At 40.7% G+C, this 20,746-nt stretch overlaps 1 protein-coding gene across 1 annotated transcript in view; it reads right to left on the bottom strand.

Moving 5' to 3' along the window:
- Positions 1–20,746, bottom strand: part of UHRF2 (ubiquitin like with PHD and ring finger domains 2) — a 173,129-nt gene that overhangs the window by 10,513 nt on the left and 141,870 nt on the right. Inside the window, exons 10-11 of the mRNA XM_084629196.1 lie at positions 4,544–4,650; positions 392–554 (exon numbers count right to left, since the gene is read on the bottom strand). Of these exons, the coding sequence (XP_084485322.1) occupies positions 392–554; positions 4,544–4,650 (270 nt within the window). The remainder of the gene's footprint in view (positions 1–391; positions 555–4,543; positions 4,651–20,746) is intronic.

The following is a 20,746-nucleotide window of genomic DNA, read 5'->3' as shown; positions in this document are numbered from 1 at the left end:
ATTTCAATAAATGTAGAACAGTATGTTCAGTGATATACCATCCTTATGGTAGATGCTAGGATTTTAAGAAGCGCGTGAAAATTTTTTTTGGGAGGCGTGGGGTTAAAATGAATGGATTCCCAGGGATCAGTTTGGTTCTGTCCATGTTTGTAAAGACAGCTTATCTACTCAGATTGATATATCCTTGTTATGGACTATGTTCTGTTACTGTTGCTTTGAATACTTTCATTTCAAATGGTCTTCAATACAGAATAAGCTAAGCTACATAATCTTTACTAAGACACCATGATCACTTTCTTCCAATGTAATAATAAAGGCTATGAAACACTAAGAATCTAAACAGCATTTTCCTCTTAAAATGCAATAAAGTAGGTAGCAGAAGACTATGTACCTTATAAATGCCATCATATCTATTGCCTTCCTCAGGGGCATATTTGCTGATCCTTCGTCCTTTAGAACTGCGCACTACTCGAACTGGCTTACCAGCTCTCCAATTCTTAGACTCTGCTCCATTTTTATCATCCAATGGAGCATCACAGTTTAGGGCCAGTGCCCTAAAAACATATTAAAAAATCTTCATGTAATATAATGCATCATAAAATATAATGCTCAGCATGAATGTGACTAGGTCACACTTTATTTGCCTTGCCAGATTATGCTTTCACCAACTAGCAAAGGGATAGATAACCAGATTTCTAGTAAAGTCCTCCCCAAGAAAGTGGACTGGGGCCAGAAGTGACAATAGGAGTTTTCTAGCATCCGTATCAGTAACAGTTCTGCCATGCATGACAGGGGGAAAAAAATGGAACCACATGGAATTTTGTTTTAAGTGTTCAAGTAGAAAACCTTAGGGATGCTAACAGGCAAAACATGACGGCATGCAAAAAGCTGATTATTCGTATCTTAGAGTAGTTATTTCTCAAAAAATGTGGCAGGAATGATAAAATCTAAATGATCAGCATCAGCTAAGGCAAAGTTTATATCTCCCTCTTCTTCCTTCCACATCATTTCAGGTTATCAGGTTTTCTAAAGTGTCATCTTTACAAAAATAAAAAGTATGGGAAAAAGTAAACTGTATACAGGAATTAGTATTTTAGCCAATAAACACGTGTGAAGATATAAAACCAGCCAAACAGTCATATCTGGAAAAGGTATGCAATAATTGTCCAACAGATCTCAATAGCTAAAGCATTACTTTACTTTGCCTGTGAAACTGCCAAAGAATAGGTACTGTGTGAGCAATAACAATTTTAAGATTAGGCTACTAACCACCTACTGGATTTCAGAGCTCAGGCTCCAGACCAAGCGGGAATATCTGTACTGCTATTTTTAGCTCTGTACCACCCAAGTCAGTTGACCCAGGCTCTGCAACTCGCTGCCATGGGTTGTTTTTTTTTCTGTGCAAATGTACCCAATGAATAATGCTTTGAAAATTTTTCATTATCTCAGAGTGAGAACCTATAGAAAATAAACTAGTTTTCCAGGAAAGAATTCATCACTGTCTGAACTCTAACAAAGTTTACTAATAGATGTTTGCCCAGGACTTCTTGGCCACGCATTCACAGTTTATTTATTTGGTTTGATCAGCGGCTATGCATTAACACTTTGTTAGTTTGCTTTGGTGAAGTCTCATTTCAAAGAGGACTAGATCAAAGCAAACTAATGAACTGTTAATGAATGGCAACAGAGTCCATAACATTGCTGTGACCATAGTGAGAAATTATATATTTTTTACTTTGCCTGTGCCATTAATTATGCATTATTTTACTGTGACAAAACTGTATCAATTGTCATAGTATAAGGTTAATGTTGAAGAGCACAACTCACTTGGAATATCTTTTTTTTTTAAATAGTTTGTAACCTATTAGCAGCCTGTTCATTAATTATTAATTATTATCATTATTATCATCATCTAAGTGGACCCTAACCATGAAGACTACTATCTGTCATAACTGCAAGCCACTGTAGCTGAACTATATCAAATTCTTGAGGCCAAGTTTTAAAAAAGAGTACTAAGGTCTATGTGCAAAAAAATCATGCACTACTGTGCATACAGAAAGTTTGTGATCAAACGGTGGCTGTTCAGATTCATGCATTAGGCAAATTAGATAAGTCTTCTTGTTCTGAAAATTTGGTCCCTTATGTTTAATCACCAGAGGAGTCAGGTTAACACTCAGAAAAGGAATATGGTGGAATTTCCCATGTGAACTACTACCTCATTAAATTCAGAAGATGGCTTTTGAGGAGATGCAAAATGAAGTTTCTCAGTGACTTTAGGTCAGTATAAGATGTCATTTATTCATATACAGGCTAAGTACAGGATTGGACACTGATCACCTTTCCTGAATAACTCTGCCTAATCTTGTCCCAAAAATTGGTAATATGTTGTTTGACTTTCTTCTGCACATAATAAAAATGCAGCCATATTCTGTGAAAAATTGCAATACTTCAGTTTGGCAACCCGGAATACTTAAAAGAAATCTACCTATATGAACACCGACTAGCAACACACAGATAGATGAAATTCCCTCTTTATGAAAATATCTGGATCATCATCGCTTTAGTGAAGAGTCCAGGGGTAAAGGCTGACCATTTAAATGCATTCCTGTACAGTCGAAAAACTGATGAATCATCAAAAAGCAGAAATGTTTTTTGTTAAAATCACAGTAGGCTTCTCTTTCTTCTTCAATGCCAAAATAAATGTTTCTGCATGTACTGCTTAAATGACAGAGATCCCTCACATTGAGTTTTGGTGGAGATATGAAAAAGCTAATGTGAAAAGGTGCAGTTAAACAACAAGTGAAAGCATTTAATGAAATAGCTCAGGAGAGCTATAACAGATCTGTTCTGCTGCTTGCGAATGAAAATCAACTGACAGGGCACTGATGCGCTCCATCAGAGATGATGTCATCAGAAATTCCTTTTTTATCCTATGCTGGTTGGGGAAAGCATTATCATGTTGCCTGGAACCCTATGTAAACAAGGTAGAGAACGGTTGTGAATTCTAAGGAATTCTGTGAGTACAACAAAACCCCCAATCACATAGCATCTTTGAAGTGCTGTTATTTATACTAGTCTTGCAACCAAATCATCTGATAACTAGAAATAAAGGTGACAAACAAAGCAACCACAGCTCTTTTTGACAGACCACTTTAAGACAGCAGTAGACTCATGCTTGAAAGGTGGGGAAATGCTTCAATCCATGCCCACTCACTGAGTGGCTTCCTGTAATAAGAAGGCTGAATGCCATGTCTGCTATAGCAAAGATCGAAAAATTAATTTTGAACACTGACATGACCGAGGTCCAGCACTAGACTGCAAAAACATTAATGCACTAAATCATAAAACGTATCTACTACCTTTTATCCAGATTACTTATATCCTCATTTGAGATAAAACTGTGTTTTATATCTACAGGAACTATGTAACAATTAAGCACAAAAAACTACATTAAAAGAACAGTAAGGTTACAAAGTCAAGGATGCAAATAATAAGAAATGCCTGCATTAAGGCTGCCCGTGCAAAACTCTGCTAACACTGTCACCCAAGCCTGTCTCTGTCCCTATGTTCTCAACACTCCCACCTTAGTTCTTGTTGCCCTCTTTCACATCCCTCTGTATTCAAGTTAGGCTGTTCCTTCTCTTCTTCATCACTGCTTGGGCACCAGCAGGTGAAGCACTGAGAGTATGGGAGTCTCCATCTCTCAGTTCTAATGCCTGGCATTACAGTGGAACTGTGCTGCCAGAAGGAAAGGTTGCAGGGAAAGTCCTACTCGGTCTTTGCAACTCTGCACTGCACTATGCTCAGACTATGCTCAGTCGACCTATGGGAATAATGCATGCGCAGTCTGGTCAGCATCTAGGAGTTGTGACGATGATGAAACATGCCCACTGCAAGCAGAATCTTCAGAGAATATGGCTGCCAAACTTTACGAAGCCTTTACTGCGCATGTCTGAACTGCAATTTTTCAGAGGCTTATAACTTGACAAAAATTAGGCAGATTTTCACGGGGACAGCAAAAGAAATATCCTTGACATCAGGACAACCCCTAATTTCATGCACTGCTCCAATACATGGATGAACTAGCACTTCAGTGAAACAGATCACATTTTTTTTTAACCTGGGTAAAACATATTCCCCCTAACTTATTTCTTACAAATGGTTAACCATTTTAGCTAAATAACTAAGTCTTCCTTAGCCAGACACTTGGCATGGAAAATTTCAGCATGAACACTCAAAGTTTCGCAAAGTTATGCCACTGAAAACCGGCTCTTATAGTGGAAAGTGTTAAGCAACATTAACCAAAGGCATAGCTACCAGCTCAACCTATAATATAGCAATGTGTTTTATTCAGCTACAATTACTGTTTTAAATCAATATAACAGGACATGGATGAAATGCCAGTGGATAGCCAGAGGTACCATCATTTACAAGGGTTTTATGAGATAAAAGGAAGATATCAAAAATTTGTTTTAAATTAATGGAATCTAACAGTATTGTTCTTTGAAAGACCTTAATTTAATTTATACTTCAAAAAACTTACCTGTTCATGTGTGTTAATGTTTGATCAAATGAATGTTCTCCAATCCTTTTATTACCAGAAAGATCTCTACCACCACTCCCAGTGTAAGTGAATTCATCACCTCGATCCTGTGGGAGAAGATTATCCTCTGTTTTAACATTCCAAATTAAAGCATCTGAACTGAAAACACCAGTGCTTCATTGGTCCTGTTTCTCAAACAAGAACATTTCCCTAACACACAACTATGAATTTGTGCTCTGTTCCTACATGACTCTCCTTCTAGAAATTATACTAACACAAAGCTACTGGTTCCATGATCATCAGACCGTTGACTACTAAACCCTTAGCTTCTAAAAACTGTGGAGGGTGGGGAGCATACACTGATCATAATTATAGTGTTATTAAGATAGAACAATGAAAGTTTAGTTTAGTAGGAAATCATATTTTCAAAATATGTATTACCATCACTGATAAATAGGGTTCTATTCTGCAAGGTACTAAGCACACTGGCCCTGATCCAGTGGCGCACTTAAGCATTTTCTTAACTATACTTCAATGACACTTGTGCTTAATGTTAACAATGTGCAAAAAGGCACTGCTGGATCAAGGCCAGAACACTCAGCACCTTGTAGGATCCAGCCCATACTGGGCTGGGATTGGTAAACAGAACTTCATTAACTAGAACATTACTAAAATGCAGCTCTAGCTATATTTACCGCTGTAAGAGAAGTTTTTCATACACATCGTCAGATAGGTGTTATGAACTCACTATTATACGAATGGAGACATTTATTTGCATTCGCTTTTTTAAGTACAGTATAGGATTCCTCTCCAAAAGCATTTTTAATAACACAAATCAGTGAAACCAAAAGTTTTATACATGCCTTAATTGAGTAACTGCATAATCCTACTATTACCTCTCTCGTCCTACTTCTCCCCTTTCCTATCTTTAGTTTATTACCCTAAGTTGTAGTGTCATGTCTGAATTTAGCTCAAAGGATCTTCAAGGCAGGGGATGTGTCTTTACTCGTTTCTGTACTATCCTTAACACACTTTGGGATGCCCAAAATAATATATAATAATAATTGTAACTTCTTGTATTTAATATCCAGTAGATGCACAAAAACTATTTAAAGATATAAAAAGCATGTCTTGTTTGAAAAGAAAGCAAAATATCTTTTCAACTACAGATTAGACCATTTTGTTGCGTAGGTTATTTTAGTATTCTAACTTGGTCTTTTGTTTGGCTGATGGAAAACGTTGTCCTAGATTGTATCTCAGAGAGCTTCTAATATACTTGAATTTTTAAAAAGGAGAATATCAACTAAATTTTAAATGTAGTAATGTATTATCAAATAAAAATGCATTTGGAGAGGAATCATATTCTCAATTTTTTAAACAGTAATATTTTGCACTGATATATCACCTTCTATCCAAGGATCTCAAAGCAGTTTCCAAACTTCAGTGAATTTAACCCTACCATTCTGTGAAATCTGAATGAATTTTATTGACAAGCTGATAAAGAATTGGTAAATACAATTTAAGAGCTCTATGGTTTAAGCAGGAAGAATGATTTGGTGCTATTGACCACATTTTTAAAAACAATGGGTTTTTGTGAGCAAGTTGAATGACATTTCTATAAGTATCTATGAAATGTCACAATTAGCAGATTTAAAAAAAAACAGTTATTTCTTGTATGTGTGACAAGTAATTATTTTTCTGCTATGTAACAGTACTTCCTTCACATCCTCAGAACAGTTCATTTCTGAGTTTTGGAACTATTGAGGAGCCATGCTTTGAGCAGGAGAACTTGCAGATTTGCATGACGGATCTGGCCCAAATCTTGAGAAAGAAGAGGAACAGGGTGGAGAGTAAATGATGGACAGACCGCCAGCTTAAAAAGGTATGGAAACCAAGTCTGTCTTGGCCACACTGGAACTATAACAACAACTCTGGCCTTTTCTTTCTTTATCTTTAATATCACTTTTGATATTAGTGGAATTGGTGAAAATGCATGTCACACATGTCTGTTCCATCTGGGGAGAAAAGCATCTCCAAGAGAATGGTGACCCAGGCATTCTCTGGAGCAGAATTGAGAGCATTTTTTGTTCTTGGGTGGGGTGATCAGGTCTATCTTTGGAGTTCCCCACTGTATGAATATGTTGTGAAGGATGGTATTGTCTACTTCCCATTCGTAATCTTGGAAACTTTTCTGCTGAAAATATCCGCCATAGTGTTCTGTATGCTCAGGACATAAAGTTGCTGAGATACTGATCTGGTAACAAATGCATCAGTTCCATATTTGCACTGCCTTGGCACATAGGGAATGTGATCTTGCTCCTCCCTGGCAGTTTATATAGAACATGCATGCAATGTTGTCTGTCATAATCTTTACGTTTGCCTTTGATCATTGGTAGGAAGAGTGTCATGCATTCTTGACTACTCTGAGCTCTAGTAAGTTGACACGTAGTGTGGATTCGAGAGGGGACCATTTGCCCTGAATGGTGTAGGTGTCGGTGTCCAAGTGGGCTCCCCATCCCATTAGGGATGCCATCCATCATCAACAACAGGGTTGACTGAGTGAAGGGGACTCCCGTACATAGCTTGTGAGAATCTGCCCACCAGTTGAGTGAGTTTTTGACTCTTGAGGAAACTGACAGAAGTTTGTTTAAATTGTGTCTTCTCGGGATATATACCATTTTGAGCCACCCTTAAAGACAATGCATGTGTAGTCTTGTATGCTTTATTACAAAGGTGCCCACCTGCCATATGCCCCAGTAGTTGCAGACAGGTTCTGGCTGAAATCCGCAGATTGGCCTGAACTGTAAAGATTAAGCTGGCTAAGATGTTGAACAATGTGATGGGACAAAGGCTTTGACCTCTATTGCATCTAAGCAGATTCCTATGAATTCCAGCTGTTGCAGTGGACTTTTGGGTATTTAGTTATAGACCTAGTTGTAGGAATAGATCTATAGTTTTTCGTGTCTCTCTCAAGGAGTAGGTTAATGTATGTACTTTGAGCTAGCAATCATCTAGATATGGAAATATCATGATGCCTTGTTTGTGAGGATGTGTTGCTACCACAGAAAGGACTTTCAAGAATACCCTAAGTGCTGATGATAGACCAAATGGGAGCACTTTGTATTGGAAATGATCTTGACACAGAGTGACTCTTAGGAACCTTCTGTATGATGGGTGGTTTGTGTTATGAAAGTAAGCATCTTGTAGGCTGAGGGCCGAGAACCAGTCCCCTTGGTCCAGAGATGGGATTATTGCTGCCAAGGTAACTGTCTTGAAATACTGTATTGTATTTTATTGTATTGTATTGAAACTGTTGAGTGCCCTTAAATCCAGAATGGGTCTCTAACTGCCGTTCTTTTTCTGTGTCAGAAAGTATTTGAAATAGAAACCCTTCCCTCTGTGTTGGGTGGAAACAGGTTCTCTGGCACCTAGTTTTAGGAGGTGGTACATTTCTTCGTGTTACAATGCTTGTGAGAAAGGTCCCTGAAGAGAGGCAGGGAGGAAGGTGAAGTGGATTGAATAGCCCTTGGAGATAATCACTAATATCCACTTGTCTGAGGTTATAATGCTTCCAGTTTTGATAAAAAGGAGTAAGACAGTCACCAAAATGGTGGAGATGTTTGGATTGTTTGAGCAAATGAGACTGCGAGAGGTAACTTGAGGCCTCGAACAACACATCAAAATTGGATGTAAAAGGGTGCAATGTCAATAACTGGGGAGCAGTTGGTCTCTGTTTCTGTAATCTCTGCCTCTTCCTTTGAGGATCCTAATGTCTCTGGGGAGAAGGAAAGTGAGTAGGCCGGGATCTCTGTGCCGTCTGGTACTTACTGAGTCTTCTTTTCTGGGCAGGAGTATAAACACCCAGAGAATATAATGTAGCCCTAGAATCTTTCAATGTGTGGAGTGATTCTTCCATTCTTTCTGCAAACAATTTAGATCTCTCAAAAGGGAGGTCCTCCACCATGATGTGTACCTTCTTTAGAAAGCCGCAGAGATGACACCAAGATGTTCTCTTCATGACAACCGCTGTGAAGTTGGAAAGTGCAACTCTATCGACAGCAACCAGAGAAGCCTGCATTGCTGTCCTCGCAAGGAGCTGACCCTCAGCAACGATAGCCTGGAATTCCTCTCTCTCATCCAAAGGGATGTGTTCAATAAAGGTATTTAATTTCAATTAATTGGTATGGTTTTATTTTGCCATGAAGGCTTGATAATTAGCGATCCTAAAATGTAGAATATTTATTGAAGAATATTATTTACGCCCAAATAAATCCAGTCATTTTCAGTCCTTATTGTATGGTGTCGTTTTAGCATAGTACTGTCTGCCATGTTCATTAACAGTGTCAACGACCAGTGAATTAGGGGATGAGAAAATAAAAAGCCCCCTACTTTAGAGGACACATAATATTTTTTGTCTGCCATTTTGCATGTTGGGGGTAGGTATCGTGTCTGGTGTCTGCCATACAGTTTTCACCAAATCAAGCAGCGCTCATTGATGAGGAGTGCCATTTTTGCTGATGACATCTGTAGGATGTCAAGCAGTTTGTGCTTTGACACTGACTTCCTCAAGCGGGTTTTGCAGAGAATCTGGTACCCTCTTAAAGAGATCCTAAAATTGTTTGAAGTTGTCTGCCACAGTTGGTGGGGGAGGCATAACTGACTTATCAGGAGATGAGAAAATGTTGGTCACAGGAGTGGCTTCCTTGTCTAGTCTCTCCTTCTGTTCCTCAAAGGTCTCCTCTTGAGGATCAGGAGGTCTGACTATTGAAGCTGCAGGAGATCACCTTCCTTTAACTCTTTAGGTAAGCTAGAGGCCCTCAAAAATTGTTGTCCATATGCCACCCATGGGTCCCAATTTGGCCACTGAGCTGGTGGAAAGGGCAGGAATGGGAGTATCCAGTAGTGTCCATACCAACTAGGTCGGTCTCTTCTACTCTGATGGTAGACTGAAGGCACATGAGTTTCTACCTGGCTAGCTCCCTGGTGTTGTAATGGAGACCCCTGGAGAGACACTGAGTATAGCTCATCCCCATCCTCTTCCTTGTCACTTGACAGGGGTGGAGCAGTCATGGACATCCGGGCATAACCCATACTGCAGTTATGTCAGTGCCTACTAAGGGTGATTCAGGAATCTGTCTCCAATACTATCAAGTCTTTGAGGAACCGAAATTCCTGTGGCACTGGAACAGCCATCAGTATCGTTGAAGCCAGCTGAGTAGGCACCGTTGAAGTGGACACAGCTGTCAGTACTTCAGGCCCTCTGCATTCTGAGGAATGGCCAACAGGTGTTGCTGTAGCCTTTTGCAGTGCCAGCATAGTAGATACCAATTGTCTACAAGACTCCAGAGGTACCGTTTTAGAGGAGCTGGGTCTTTCTTTGCCGCTCCTTTCCCTTGAGGGTACCATTCTGCCCGAGCCTGCCCACTTAAGAGTCTTTGGGCTTACTGGTGGTATCGGGAGGATCCTGCAAACTCATAGGTACCTAGTCACGGGTCAGTCAGTAGTGAGGTTATTGACTAAAGGGTCCTCTTTCTCTTGGCCAAGTCCCTGGGGAACTTGTGGCCTGCTTTTTCGAGACTTTCTGAGAGGAATCTAAGGATTTCCTCTTTGAAGTCACTGAAGAGTTTTGATCAGACAATATTGATGGCAATGGTCTCAACCGGGCCCTGGGGCTGGTTGGAGTGAGCTTTCGATCATGAGCAGTCTTAATTTCAGCTCACAGCTCTTTGGTTCTGGATTTTAATTTAAGACAAAACATGCACTTGTGAGGCATTTGTGCCTCTCTTAGGCAGTGAATGCAGCAAGAATGGCCATTGCTGACAGGAATGGCTTCCGAACAGGAGAGGCAATGTTGAAACCCATGGGAGCCAGGTATATTCCTTTCGGGGTTCACTTTCTGAATTGGAAGAGCTACGGAAATCTAATTTATGCTAAGGAGATAACTATTCTGTAAGCGAAATAATTTTTTTTTAATGAAAAGAGAATAAAGTATTAACACTAACTGAAATACTATTACTACTAAGGAAAAACTAGTAAGAAAAAACACTAAGAAAAATCTTTGTAATGAGCTCTGCTTAAGACTCCATCTCAAGCCAAAGGCAGTTGAGAAGGAACTGAGAGCAGTTTGCATGCACAGTGCTATTAGCAACAGAGTAGAGTATGAGACAGGGAGACTGCATGTGAAGGCCAAATGGACACTGCTACCATAACTCCAATCTGAGGAGCAGGGATGCAAAGACGCCTAGAATGGAGCACCCATAGGGACACTATTCGAAGAAGAAGAAAAGATTCTGAAGACGACAGATGTCAAAAGGGAGCTCTTTAGCAGTTTTACATTACAAATCTGTGGGTGGGAGGCCTGAAGTCCTAATATAGAAAATGTAGTTTCTATATTATGTATTCTGGATGTACTCTAATAGGACCAAAAATATTGGACAGTCTTATTTTCCAGTGCTTGAAACGGCTTTCTTCAAGTAGCACTTTCTGTCACTGACTAAGTTCTTTTTGGCATCTCCCTCTCTTCTCTTTAAGCCTTCTCTCTCTCTCCCCTTATATTGTCTCTGTAAAGTTACCACCTAATTGTCCTAATTATAAGATATAACACACATTTTAAATTCAATTCACCTCTGCACCACATAAATTCTGAATTGTCTTAATTTGGGCACAATCCTGTGAGATGCTGAACAGGTTCAGTGAAGAATAAGCTCGCACAACCCTTACTGAATTGGGAACTGAAGGTACAGCACCTTATGAGAGGCATTCAGAACTTCAGATGATCTGATTATCTCTTACTATATCATGGCATATATTAAATCAAACCTTATTATTTTAATCTTGTTCCTGTTATATACCTAATTTTGATTCTTTTAATTTTTAACTCTCCAAGACTCAGATGTTAGACTCTTTCTTGTTACTCCCTCCAATTTTTCTCTTGTATAGTTTGCCCAAATTTCAGTTTGGTCTTTAATCTAGACACAGAACTAGATAAATAAGCAGAATTTAGTAGAGGTAATTTTAAAATATTCTTCTTGATTACCAAAGCCGAGTAACAGATTTCCTAACAAAAACTCAGACCTAATCTAGAACAAAAACTTGGTTCTACCAGCCTTCTTAGGTTCAATACCCGAACCAGATTCACCAGTTTTACACTAGCAAGAAAGTGGTGAATCAAGCCCAAGATTTCCACCTAGCATAAGGAATGGAAACCTGAAGAAGAGCTCTGTGTAAACTCAAAAGATTGTGTCTCACACCAACAGAAGTTGGTCCAATAAAAGATATCACCCACCTTGTACCTCAAATAGCCTGAGGCTGACACAGTTACAACACTGCATACAAAAGATTGGACACATTCAGCTAAAATGAAGGCTTCAGAACAGGAAAATGATTATTGGCTGGTGAGAAGGTGACAATAAATTCTGAAAACGTTGACTAAGGCTTCGTCTACACTGTCATTTTCATCGTTAAAACTTTGGTCACTCAGGGGTGTGAAAAAACCACATGCCTGAAGGACAAATGTTTTAACAATGAAAAGTGCTGGTGTGGACAGCACTTTGACGGTTCGCACTCCTGGGGATGAAGTGACCGCCCCTCGTTGGAGGTGGTTTTATTTTGTTGCCGGGAGAGCTCTCACCTGGTGATAAAGAATGTCTACACAGTGCACCTTACAACGGCGCAGCTGCAGCAGCACAGCCATGTCATTGTAAGGTGCGCAGTGTAGACACAGCTTAAGTGAAAGAAGTAGACAACTGTAGATTGCGCTCTCCTTGAGATTTTTCTTATTTTTCTGACTGGAAGTTGTTTTAAAGAGGAGTCATCACATCGCTAAAACTGGAATCAGTTTTCACATGAATCCAAGCAATTCAACAATTTTGATTCCTTATGTCCTATCCTTCCCCAAAAGTTCAAGATCAGAATTTGGATCCAACTTCCCTAAAGTTCAGGGGTGCTGGTTTGGAGCCCCTTTAACAAATAAACCATGTAATAAAAATATAGACGTGCCATTTTCAGAAAGACACTATAACTATCCCCTTCAACATCTTTTTCAGTTCAAATATCTATTTCATAAATGGAGTGCTTTTCTAAAAAGAAAACTGACAATTCTACATTTCAAAGCTTTCAGACCAGCAAGTCTGGATCACCTTGTTAATGTATAACATTTGCTGGAGCCTGTTGGCATCCCCATTTACTGACAGTAACAGACCTCCTGCTCTGCATGCAGCATATTGTTAGACCATGAAAGCACTGTCTATCTGATGGGAAAACATAGCCACTATTTGATATTCATGAACTTCCACACCAAAAACGTGGAAGCAGATTTATCCTTAAACTTCCCTAATACTTAGAGCAAATATTCATTACCAGAATTGAGAGACAGATATTAATCAGTGCTCTTCTGAACAATCTACAAAATCCAGACTTATTTTGTTCACAAGAAGTTGCTGGCTTGTGCTAAGTCAGCATTGTGGAAAAGGGATAACAAGCATAAACATACACCTAGAAGCAAAAAAATAAATAATATAATGATTACATGTGGCAGTAAACTTTTGACTAATTTTTCCCTGAAATTGAAATTTCTTTGATTTTGGTAGCACCCACAATGTGCTAGGCATTCTCCAAACAGCAAATATGGCAAAGTACTTGACCTGAGGAGTTCACCATCTAAAGACAGAGAGCTTAAGGGGAAAGTGTGCAATACAGAAGTAGAGCAGTCAAGGCAGGGCTTGTTAGTACTGGCAATGTAAAGTTAATATATTTTTTTTAAATGGTGTACTTTGTCAATATGTCAACTAGACTCCACACAACAGAAGTGACTCTTTGTGACCCAGGCTTTGGGCAGTCAGGATTAATGGTTCAAATGATAGTTCAACCTACAAGTTAGAGCAGCATTTCTCAAACTATTGTACTGGTGAACCCTTTCACACAGCAAGCCACTGAGTGCGACTCCGCCTTATAAATTAAAAACACTTGTTTATATATTTAACACCATTATAAATGCTAGAGGCAAAGCGGGGCTTGGGGTGGAGGCTGACAGCTTGCGACCCCCAGAGGGGTCCCGATCACCAGTTTGAGAACCCCTGAATTAGAGGCTGGTCTAGAGGGATAGAGTCCAGGAATGAGCTGGGGGTCAGTACCAGAAGGACAGAAGCTGAATACCAGAACCAGAGGGTAACCCAAAGTCATAAGCAAAATGCAGAGCTGAGGATCAAAGTCAGAAGCCATGGTTGGGAACAGAGGCTGGAGCACGAGCAAGAGCTGGTATGAAAACAAAGCTGAAACAGGATGGGAACAAGGCAGCAGGATAGAGCAGGGCAGAGCAGGGATTGGAACAAGGGCTGGAAGGAGCAGGCAAGCGCAGCTCTGGACATGGTACACATTGAGCAGCCATTGATTGTCTGTGGGTGCCAGTCTTATAAGCAGGGCTGCTAAATCAGCAGCCAATCAGGAGCTGTAGCTACCTACGTGAATTCCAAGGCAGTGCAGTTAGCTCTCTGGATGTCTAGCAGCAAAAGTAATCAGGGAGCAGGCCAGCAGCTGAGCTGGTCTGGCCACTGACATTCTTCAGGAGGGACTCAAGCGTACAGAGGGAGGCACCTTGTGAATGAACTCAGGAAGGGCATTCCATGCATAAGAGCACTGTGGAAGAAGGCAAGGAGATATTTATGCAACAAGCTGAGAAATGGGCAGGTGGGACAGACGTCACTGGTGGAACAAAGGTGACAGGGAGTCACACAAAATAAGACAAGTAAGTAGGGTGGGACAGAGTTAGGCAGGGCTCTGAAGACTGTGGGGAAAAAAGCTTGAATTCGATGCAGTTGCATCAAATGGCAATTATAAGATACAGTCACAAAAGTGAAAAGCTGGCAAGCTGCAAGGAACCTCTTTAAAACATCACAATAGAGGCTCAAATTAAATGTACACCCGAAATTAAAAAACATAGTGAGAGGGTGAAAAAAGTACCACAATGGCTAAACAACAAAGTGGTTAAAAGCAAAAAGATATCTTTTGGAAATTTGGAAATTAAATCCTACTGAGGAAAATAGAAAGGAGCATAACCTCTAGCAAGTCAAATGTAAAAATGTAATTAGGCAGGCCCCAAAAAGAATTTGAAGAGCAATTAGCTAAAGACCGAAAAACTAACAGTAATTTTTTAAAAATACATCAGAAGCAGGAAGCCTGCCAAACAATCATGGGGCCGTTGTACAATCAAGGTGCTAAAGGAGCACTCAAGGATGATAAGGCCACTGCGCAGAACCTAAATGAATTCTTTTCATCAGTCTTCACTGCAGAGGATGTAAAGGGAGATTCCCACACCTGAGTCGTTCTTTTTAGAGGACATATCTGAGGAACTGTCCCAAATTCAGGTGTCAGTAAGGAAGTTGTGGAACAAACTCATACATTAAACAGTAATAAGTCACCAGGACCAGATGGTATTCACCCAAGAGTTCTGAAGGAACTAAAAAATATGAAATTGCAGAACTACTGAATGTGGTAGGTAACCTATCACTTAAATCAACTTCTGTTCCAGATGGCTGGACGATAGCTAATATGACCCCACTTTTTACAAAAGGCTACGGAGGTGAACCTGGCAATTACAGGCTAGTAAGCCCAACTTCAGTACCAGGCAAATTGGTTGAAACTATAGTAACGAACAGAATTATCAGGCACATAGATGAACATGATTTGTTGGGAAACAGTCAACGTGGGTTTTGTAAAGGGAAATCATGCCTCACCAACCTATTAGAATTCTTTGAGGGGGGTCAACAAACATGTGGACAATGGCAATACAGTGCATACAGTGTACTTGGACCTTCAGAAAGCCTTTCACAAGGTCCCTCACCAAAGGCTCTTAAGCAAAGTAAGCAGTCATAGGATAAGAGGGAAGGTCCTCTCATGGATCAGTAACTGGTTAAAAGATAGGAAACAAAGAGCAGGAATAAATGGTCAGTTTTCAGAATGGAGAGAGGTAAATAGTGGTGTTCCCTAGGGATCTGTACTGGGACCAGTTTTTCAACATATTCATAAGCAATCTGGAAAAAGGGGTAAACAGTGAGGAGGCAAAATTTGCAGATGATACAAAATTACTCAAGACAGCAAGTCCAAAGCAGACTGTGAAGAGTTACAAAGGGATCTCAAAAAACAGGTGACTGGGTAAGAAAATTGCCATTTATCAACATTGAATTTCATCTGCCAAGTAATGCACATTGGAAAACATAATCCTAACTATACATACAAAATGCTGGGCTCTAAATTCGCTATTACCACTCAAGAAAGAGATCTTGGGAGTCATTGTGGATAGTCCCATGAAAACATCCACTCAATGTGCCACGGCAGTCAAAAAAGCGAACAGAATGTTAGGAACCACTGGAAAAGGGATAGATAATAAGACAGAAAATATCACAATGCCACTATATAAATTCATGGTATGCCCATACCTTCAATTACAGTGTGCAATTTTTGTTGACCCATCTCAAAAAAGATATATTAGAAATGGAAAAGGCTAAAAGAAGGGCAACAAAAATGATTAGGGGTAAGGAAGAGCTTCCATATGAGGAGAGCTTAAAAAGGGACTTTTCATCTTGGAAAAGGGACAACTAAGGGGGGATGGGACACAATATGATAAAGGTTTATAAAATCCTGAATGGGGTGGAGAAAGTGAATAAGGAAGTGCTATTTATTCCTTCACATAACTCAAGAACCAGGGGTCACCCAGAGAAATTAATAGGCAGGAGGTTTAAAACAAACAAAAGGAAGTACTTCTTCACACAACACACTGTAACTAAGGGATATTGTGAAGGCCAAAACTATAAAGGGGCTAAAAAAGAATATTAGATAAAGTCATGGATCATACGTTCATCAGTAGCTATTAGCCAACATGGTCAGGAATGCAAGCCTATGCTCTGAGTGTCCCTAGCCTCTGACTGCCAGAAGCCAGGAATGGATGATAGGGGATGGAACACTCTTTGCCTGTTCTGTTCATTCCCTCTGAAACACCTAGCAATAGCCATTGTCGAAAGACAGGATACTGGGCTACATGGACCATTGGTCTGACGCAGTATGGCCATTCTTATGCACACGAGGAGCCAGAGGCGGAATTCAGATATGGGGAAGATTTCATCAAAACAAGAGGAAAGCAAGATGATTTTATTGCCAACATTTTGTATGGACTGGAAGAAAGCAATGTGTTAGGGAGGTTGGAGAGGAGGATGTTGCAGTAGTGAGACTCTAGATGCTGACAGCCTGAGAGTTTTAGACACTTGTAAGGATAGAAAGGATGGATCCTAAAAATGGCAGGATTTAGATATGCCCCACATGTCAAAGGCAAAGGGCCAGATTATAGGCTTAGGTGACAAGGAGGATAACCATATTGTTGACTAAAAGAAAAGGAGTACTTGTGGCACCTTAGAGACTAACCAATTTATTTGAGCATGAGCTTTCGTGAGCTACAGTTCACTTCATCGGATGCATGCATATTGTTGACTGTGATAGAAAAAGAGGGTGGGCAACAGAAGAGAAAAATTCAGTTTTTCTCCTTGTAAATGTATGCTGATGATTAGCCATTCAAAGGTAGATGTCAGATAGACAAGTTTAGATGTAGGATGGATGGATGTCAACTAGTCAGGAGTGGAAAGACAGATTTGAATAATCTGCACAGATATGGTAGGTGAGGTCAAGGAGGATCAAGACAAATAGAAGCCCTGAAATTTGGCCAACTAGTGTTTTGAGAGACCTAAAAAAATCATCAAACCAAACTTTCAAATCCTCAAACTAGTTTCCCCATTTAATATGAAACATCCATAAGACAGCAAAAGACAAACAAAGAACAAATCTCCCTCTTTCTTGTGGAACCTATGAGGAGCTATTTTTTTCCCCTAAAGAAAGGAAGTGCACAAGCTGTTTGTAATCATCCATGAAGAGGGGTTACTTTCTGTTAACTTGTTCTTCAAGAGTGTCCTCTACATGGTCTCACTTGTGGGATTGGTGTCCCCTGGCACTGACCTGCAAAATCGTCAAGAGAGCAATTTCCATTTGGATTAATTTGCTCACCTCTCTCCCTTTCCTCATGGAGTAATATGAAGGTATAAAAAGGGAAATGACCCCAACCACTGACAAGTTCCTTCCCTAATTTCAGGCTTGTTGATCCAAGACTTTAAACAAGTGGGAAAGGTGGGTGGAGAGCATGAATATGCAGAGGTGACACTATTGAAGAACAGCAGTTACCAGTAATCTCTCTTCTGTGAGTGGCCTCTGCACAGTCCCATTTGTAGGAGACTGGCAGGCATCTATGAAAGTGAACGAAGGGGTTTTAAGTGAATAAGGACTGCAAAACTGCCAATACAAGCATCAACTCTGGATGGCAGCTCAAGACAGATTAGATTGCAATTTCCCTCTCCCAGATCAGATCTTAGCAAGGGACATATTTCTGCTTAAAATATCTACAGAGCTTCAAAGAACAGCTTTACAAAATCTATTAAAATGGTAAATCAAAGGCACAGAATGGATGCTACCTTCAGATTATTTGAACATGTTTTGATATCTCCAGGTATGTAAACACCTAGTGAGACATCATAAGAGTGTCCAAGAAACTTGGGGAAATACAGACAGGTTAGTGGCCTGTATGAGATATAAACAGAGATGACTTTAGACTAGAAATGGGGATGAGGAAATCACATTTGGCATATGGAGTACAATTTATAAAAGACTGGCCATTTGGTTTTTATCTCACTAAATTTGTGGGATGTAACTACGGCTCTGAGGAATGACTTTTTCACAGGTTTATGGTACAGATGATACTCTGAGCATTAGCAGGCCAGAAGTCCCACAAGCTTTGTGATACAAGACCGATGCCAAAGCAAAAGAGATGCATGCACAGGAGGAAAACCTACACGGTAGTTAAATGAATGCGTCCTTCTCATGGCACCCACAGCACAGCCAAGTGTATTGATATGAAGCAAATCTTTATTTCCTTTGGTGCAGCCATCAAGACAAAGTCATTACCTCTATCAATCCTAGTGGTACATGGAGCAACCATTCCATAAACTTGGTTATTATAAAGTTTACAGGGACTGTTGTCCTGAACATGTAAGGATGGCAGCTGATATCACAACCCATGCAGCCTGAGATAACTCAAAAATTGTTCTTAATGTTCAAAGCATAATACATGACAACATTAAAAGCAAGAAAGGTTTGTTTGGTCAAGAGTTTCTGCTTCTCGACAGAATCCACTAGACTTCTGAAAAACGTCATCAAGCATCTCAGCAATCAAGAAATCAGTGCATCAATCCAAGAAGATTCAGGCTCAGATGGCGATTTCTACATCAACCTTAAGGAAGAGATCCAGTAAACTTGAAAGTGATGCTAACATCAGACCTAAGATGTCTCAAGTCAAAACTGCCAAGACCTGATTCATACCTGGCCTCCATCCTGACTGACCAGCTTACAGATCTTAACCAACAGAATCGGGGAGCACTCAGAGGAATTCCTGTTTTCTGTCCCAAAAAGGGGAGTCTGCCTGTAGCGGGTTGGTCACACCGCTCCTCCCTGAAAGGGATAAAGAAGCCCTAGAAAGGGCTGCAGAGAGGGAAAGCTAGGCTGATTAGGAAAACAGCCATAGCTGTAGTCAGCTTAATCAGGGCCCAGCTGGCCCTTATAAGAGGGCAGTGGACCAGAAGCTGACACACTCTCTCTCTGGCTCTAGAGACGGAAGGACCAGGCTGCCTGGGAAGCTGAGGAAGGTACCTAGGGTGAAGCAGTGCTGAGGAAGGGCAGAGGGAGCTGGGAGCTCCAGCCTAGCAAAGTCCCAGACTGCAGGCCTTGTCAAAGGCCTACAAAAGGGTACTGGGGCTGCAAAGGGGCAGCCCCTAGACAGACAGAGGCAGCTGATGATGCAACCTCCTTGCCGATGATGAATGATTTACAAACTGCAGTCTGCCCTAGAGGTTGGGGGCTAGATGATGACTGGCAGTAGCCACTTAGGTAAGGTGGGGATAAAGGATTGGGAGTTCCCCTGAGTGGGGAGACCCAGACTATGGGTTGCTGTGGTGGGCAGAACCCCTGGGTAAAGGACACTGGGGTCTGGGAGGGACACGGGGGCCAGTGGCAGGCGAGACATCAGCTGGCAGAGGGCACTCCTGGCTGGAAGAGCTAATTCCCAGGATGACCGACAGGAGGCACTGCACCAGTAAGTCGTCGCCCTGCAACACTGCCCATCACAGTAAGTCTCGTCTGACCCTAAAGCAGAACTGGAGATGATGGATGTTCTCAATGGTAATAAATGGATTAATCAGGACCTACTCCCCTTGCATATACATAATGCCAGACAGCGATCTAAGATATTTGTGCTGTTGTAGAAAGACCTTCCAAAGAATCTGCCTGGACACACTTTGGCTTAAGTGTAAATAATGTCAAGAATGGATGGTACCTTAGTAATCAGTCTCATGGAGGCTACAGATGTAGTTTGAATAAAGGTATAACCCAATTACACTGTAAGGAACCGGTTTGTGGATCAAAGTCTAGATGCAGACATGAATGTCCTGATGTCTGAAACAGACAATGTCAGGACATGACATAGAGCTGCAAATTATCCTGAGAAAAGAAGCAATTTAATGCCAATGTCACCTTAAAGGTAGGAGCGATTTTTCATGTGCTTTGCGGCCAAGGAACAGCACTTAACACCAAAAATTTGAAGCAGATTGCCTACTAGGCTTAAACAGAGGAGGAAAATCCAAAGTCTTTCTGGCACTACAGCAGGATAAGTTCCAGGACTCAAGCATCAGAAACGTGGCACCAAAAAGCTCAGTCCACTAATAGACTTTCAGGGCCAAGAAACGGTGCTCGCAGGACTGGCTGTCCTTTTTTAAAACTTTAAAGTGTTGCTTTAGGAAATCTCAGTGTACAGTTGATTGCACATAAATAGGAGAATAAGAAGATCCAGTGATCCAGCATCAGCAGATGCTCGTTCAGTGGACTCAAGGAAACCTCATTACGGCCCGTCTTCATAAACAAAGCACGGACACTGATGTTTGGAATCTTGATGTTTCCAGGCAGTAATGGCTTCAGGTAGTGTCAAAGTCTTAGTTATTTTTTGAATCAATAAGGCGTGTGGCACTGAATGAAACCCACTAGCTACCAAATTGTCCTCAATCTAGGCCTAAGAATGGGCTTCCAAGGTTTCAGTGATGAAGGTGTCTGCATTCAAGGATACCT

Source organism: Lepidochelys olivacea (genome assembly GCF_965140295.1).
Source record: "Lepidochelys olivacea isolate rLepOli2 genome assembly, chromosome: 5".
Classification (NCBI taxonomy): Eukaryota; Metazoa; Chordata; order Testudines; family Cheloniidae; genus Lepidochelys; species Lepidochelys olivacea.
This window is presented reverse-complemented; position numbering and strand designations above follow the sequence as displayed.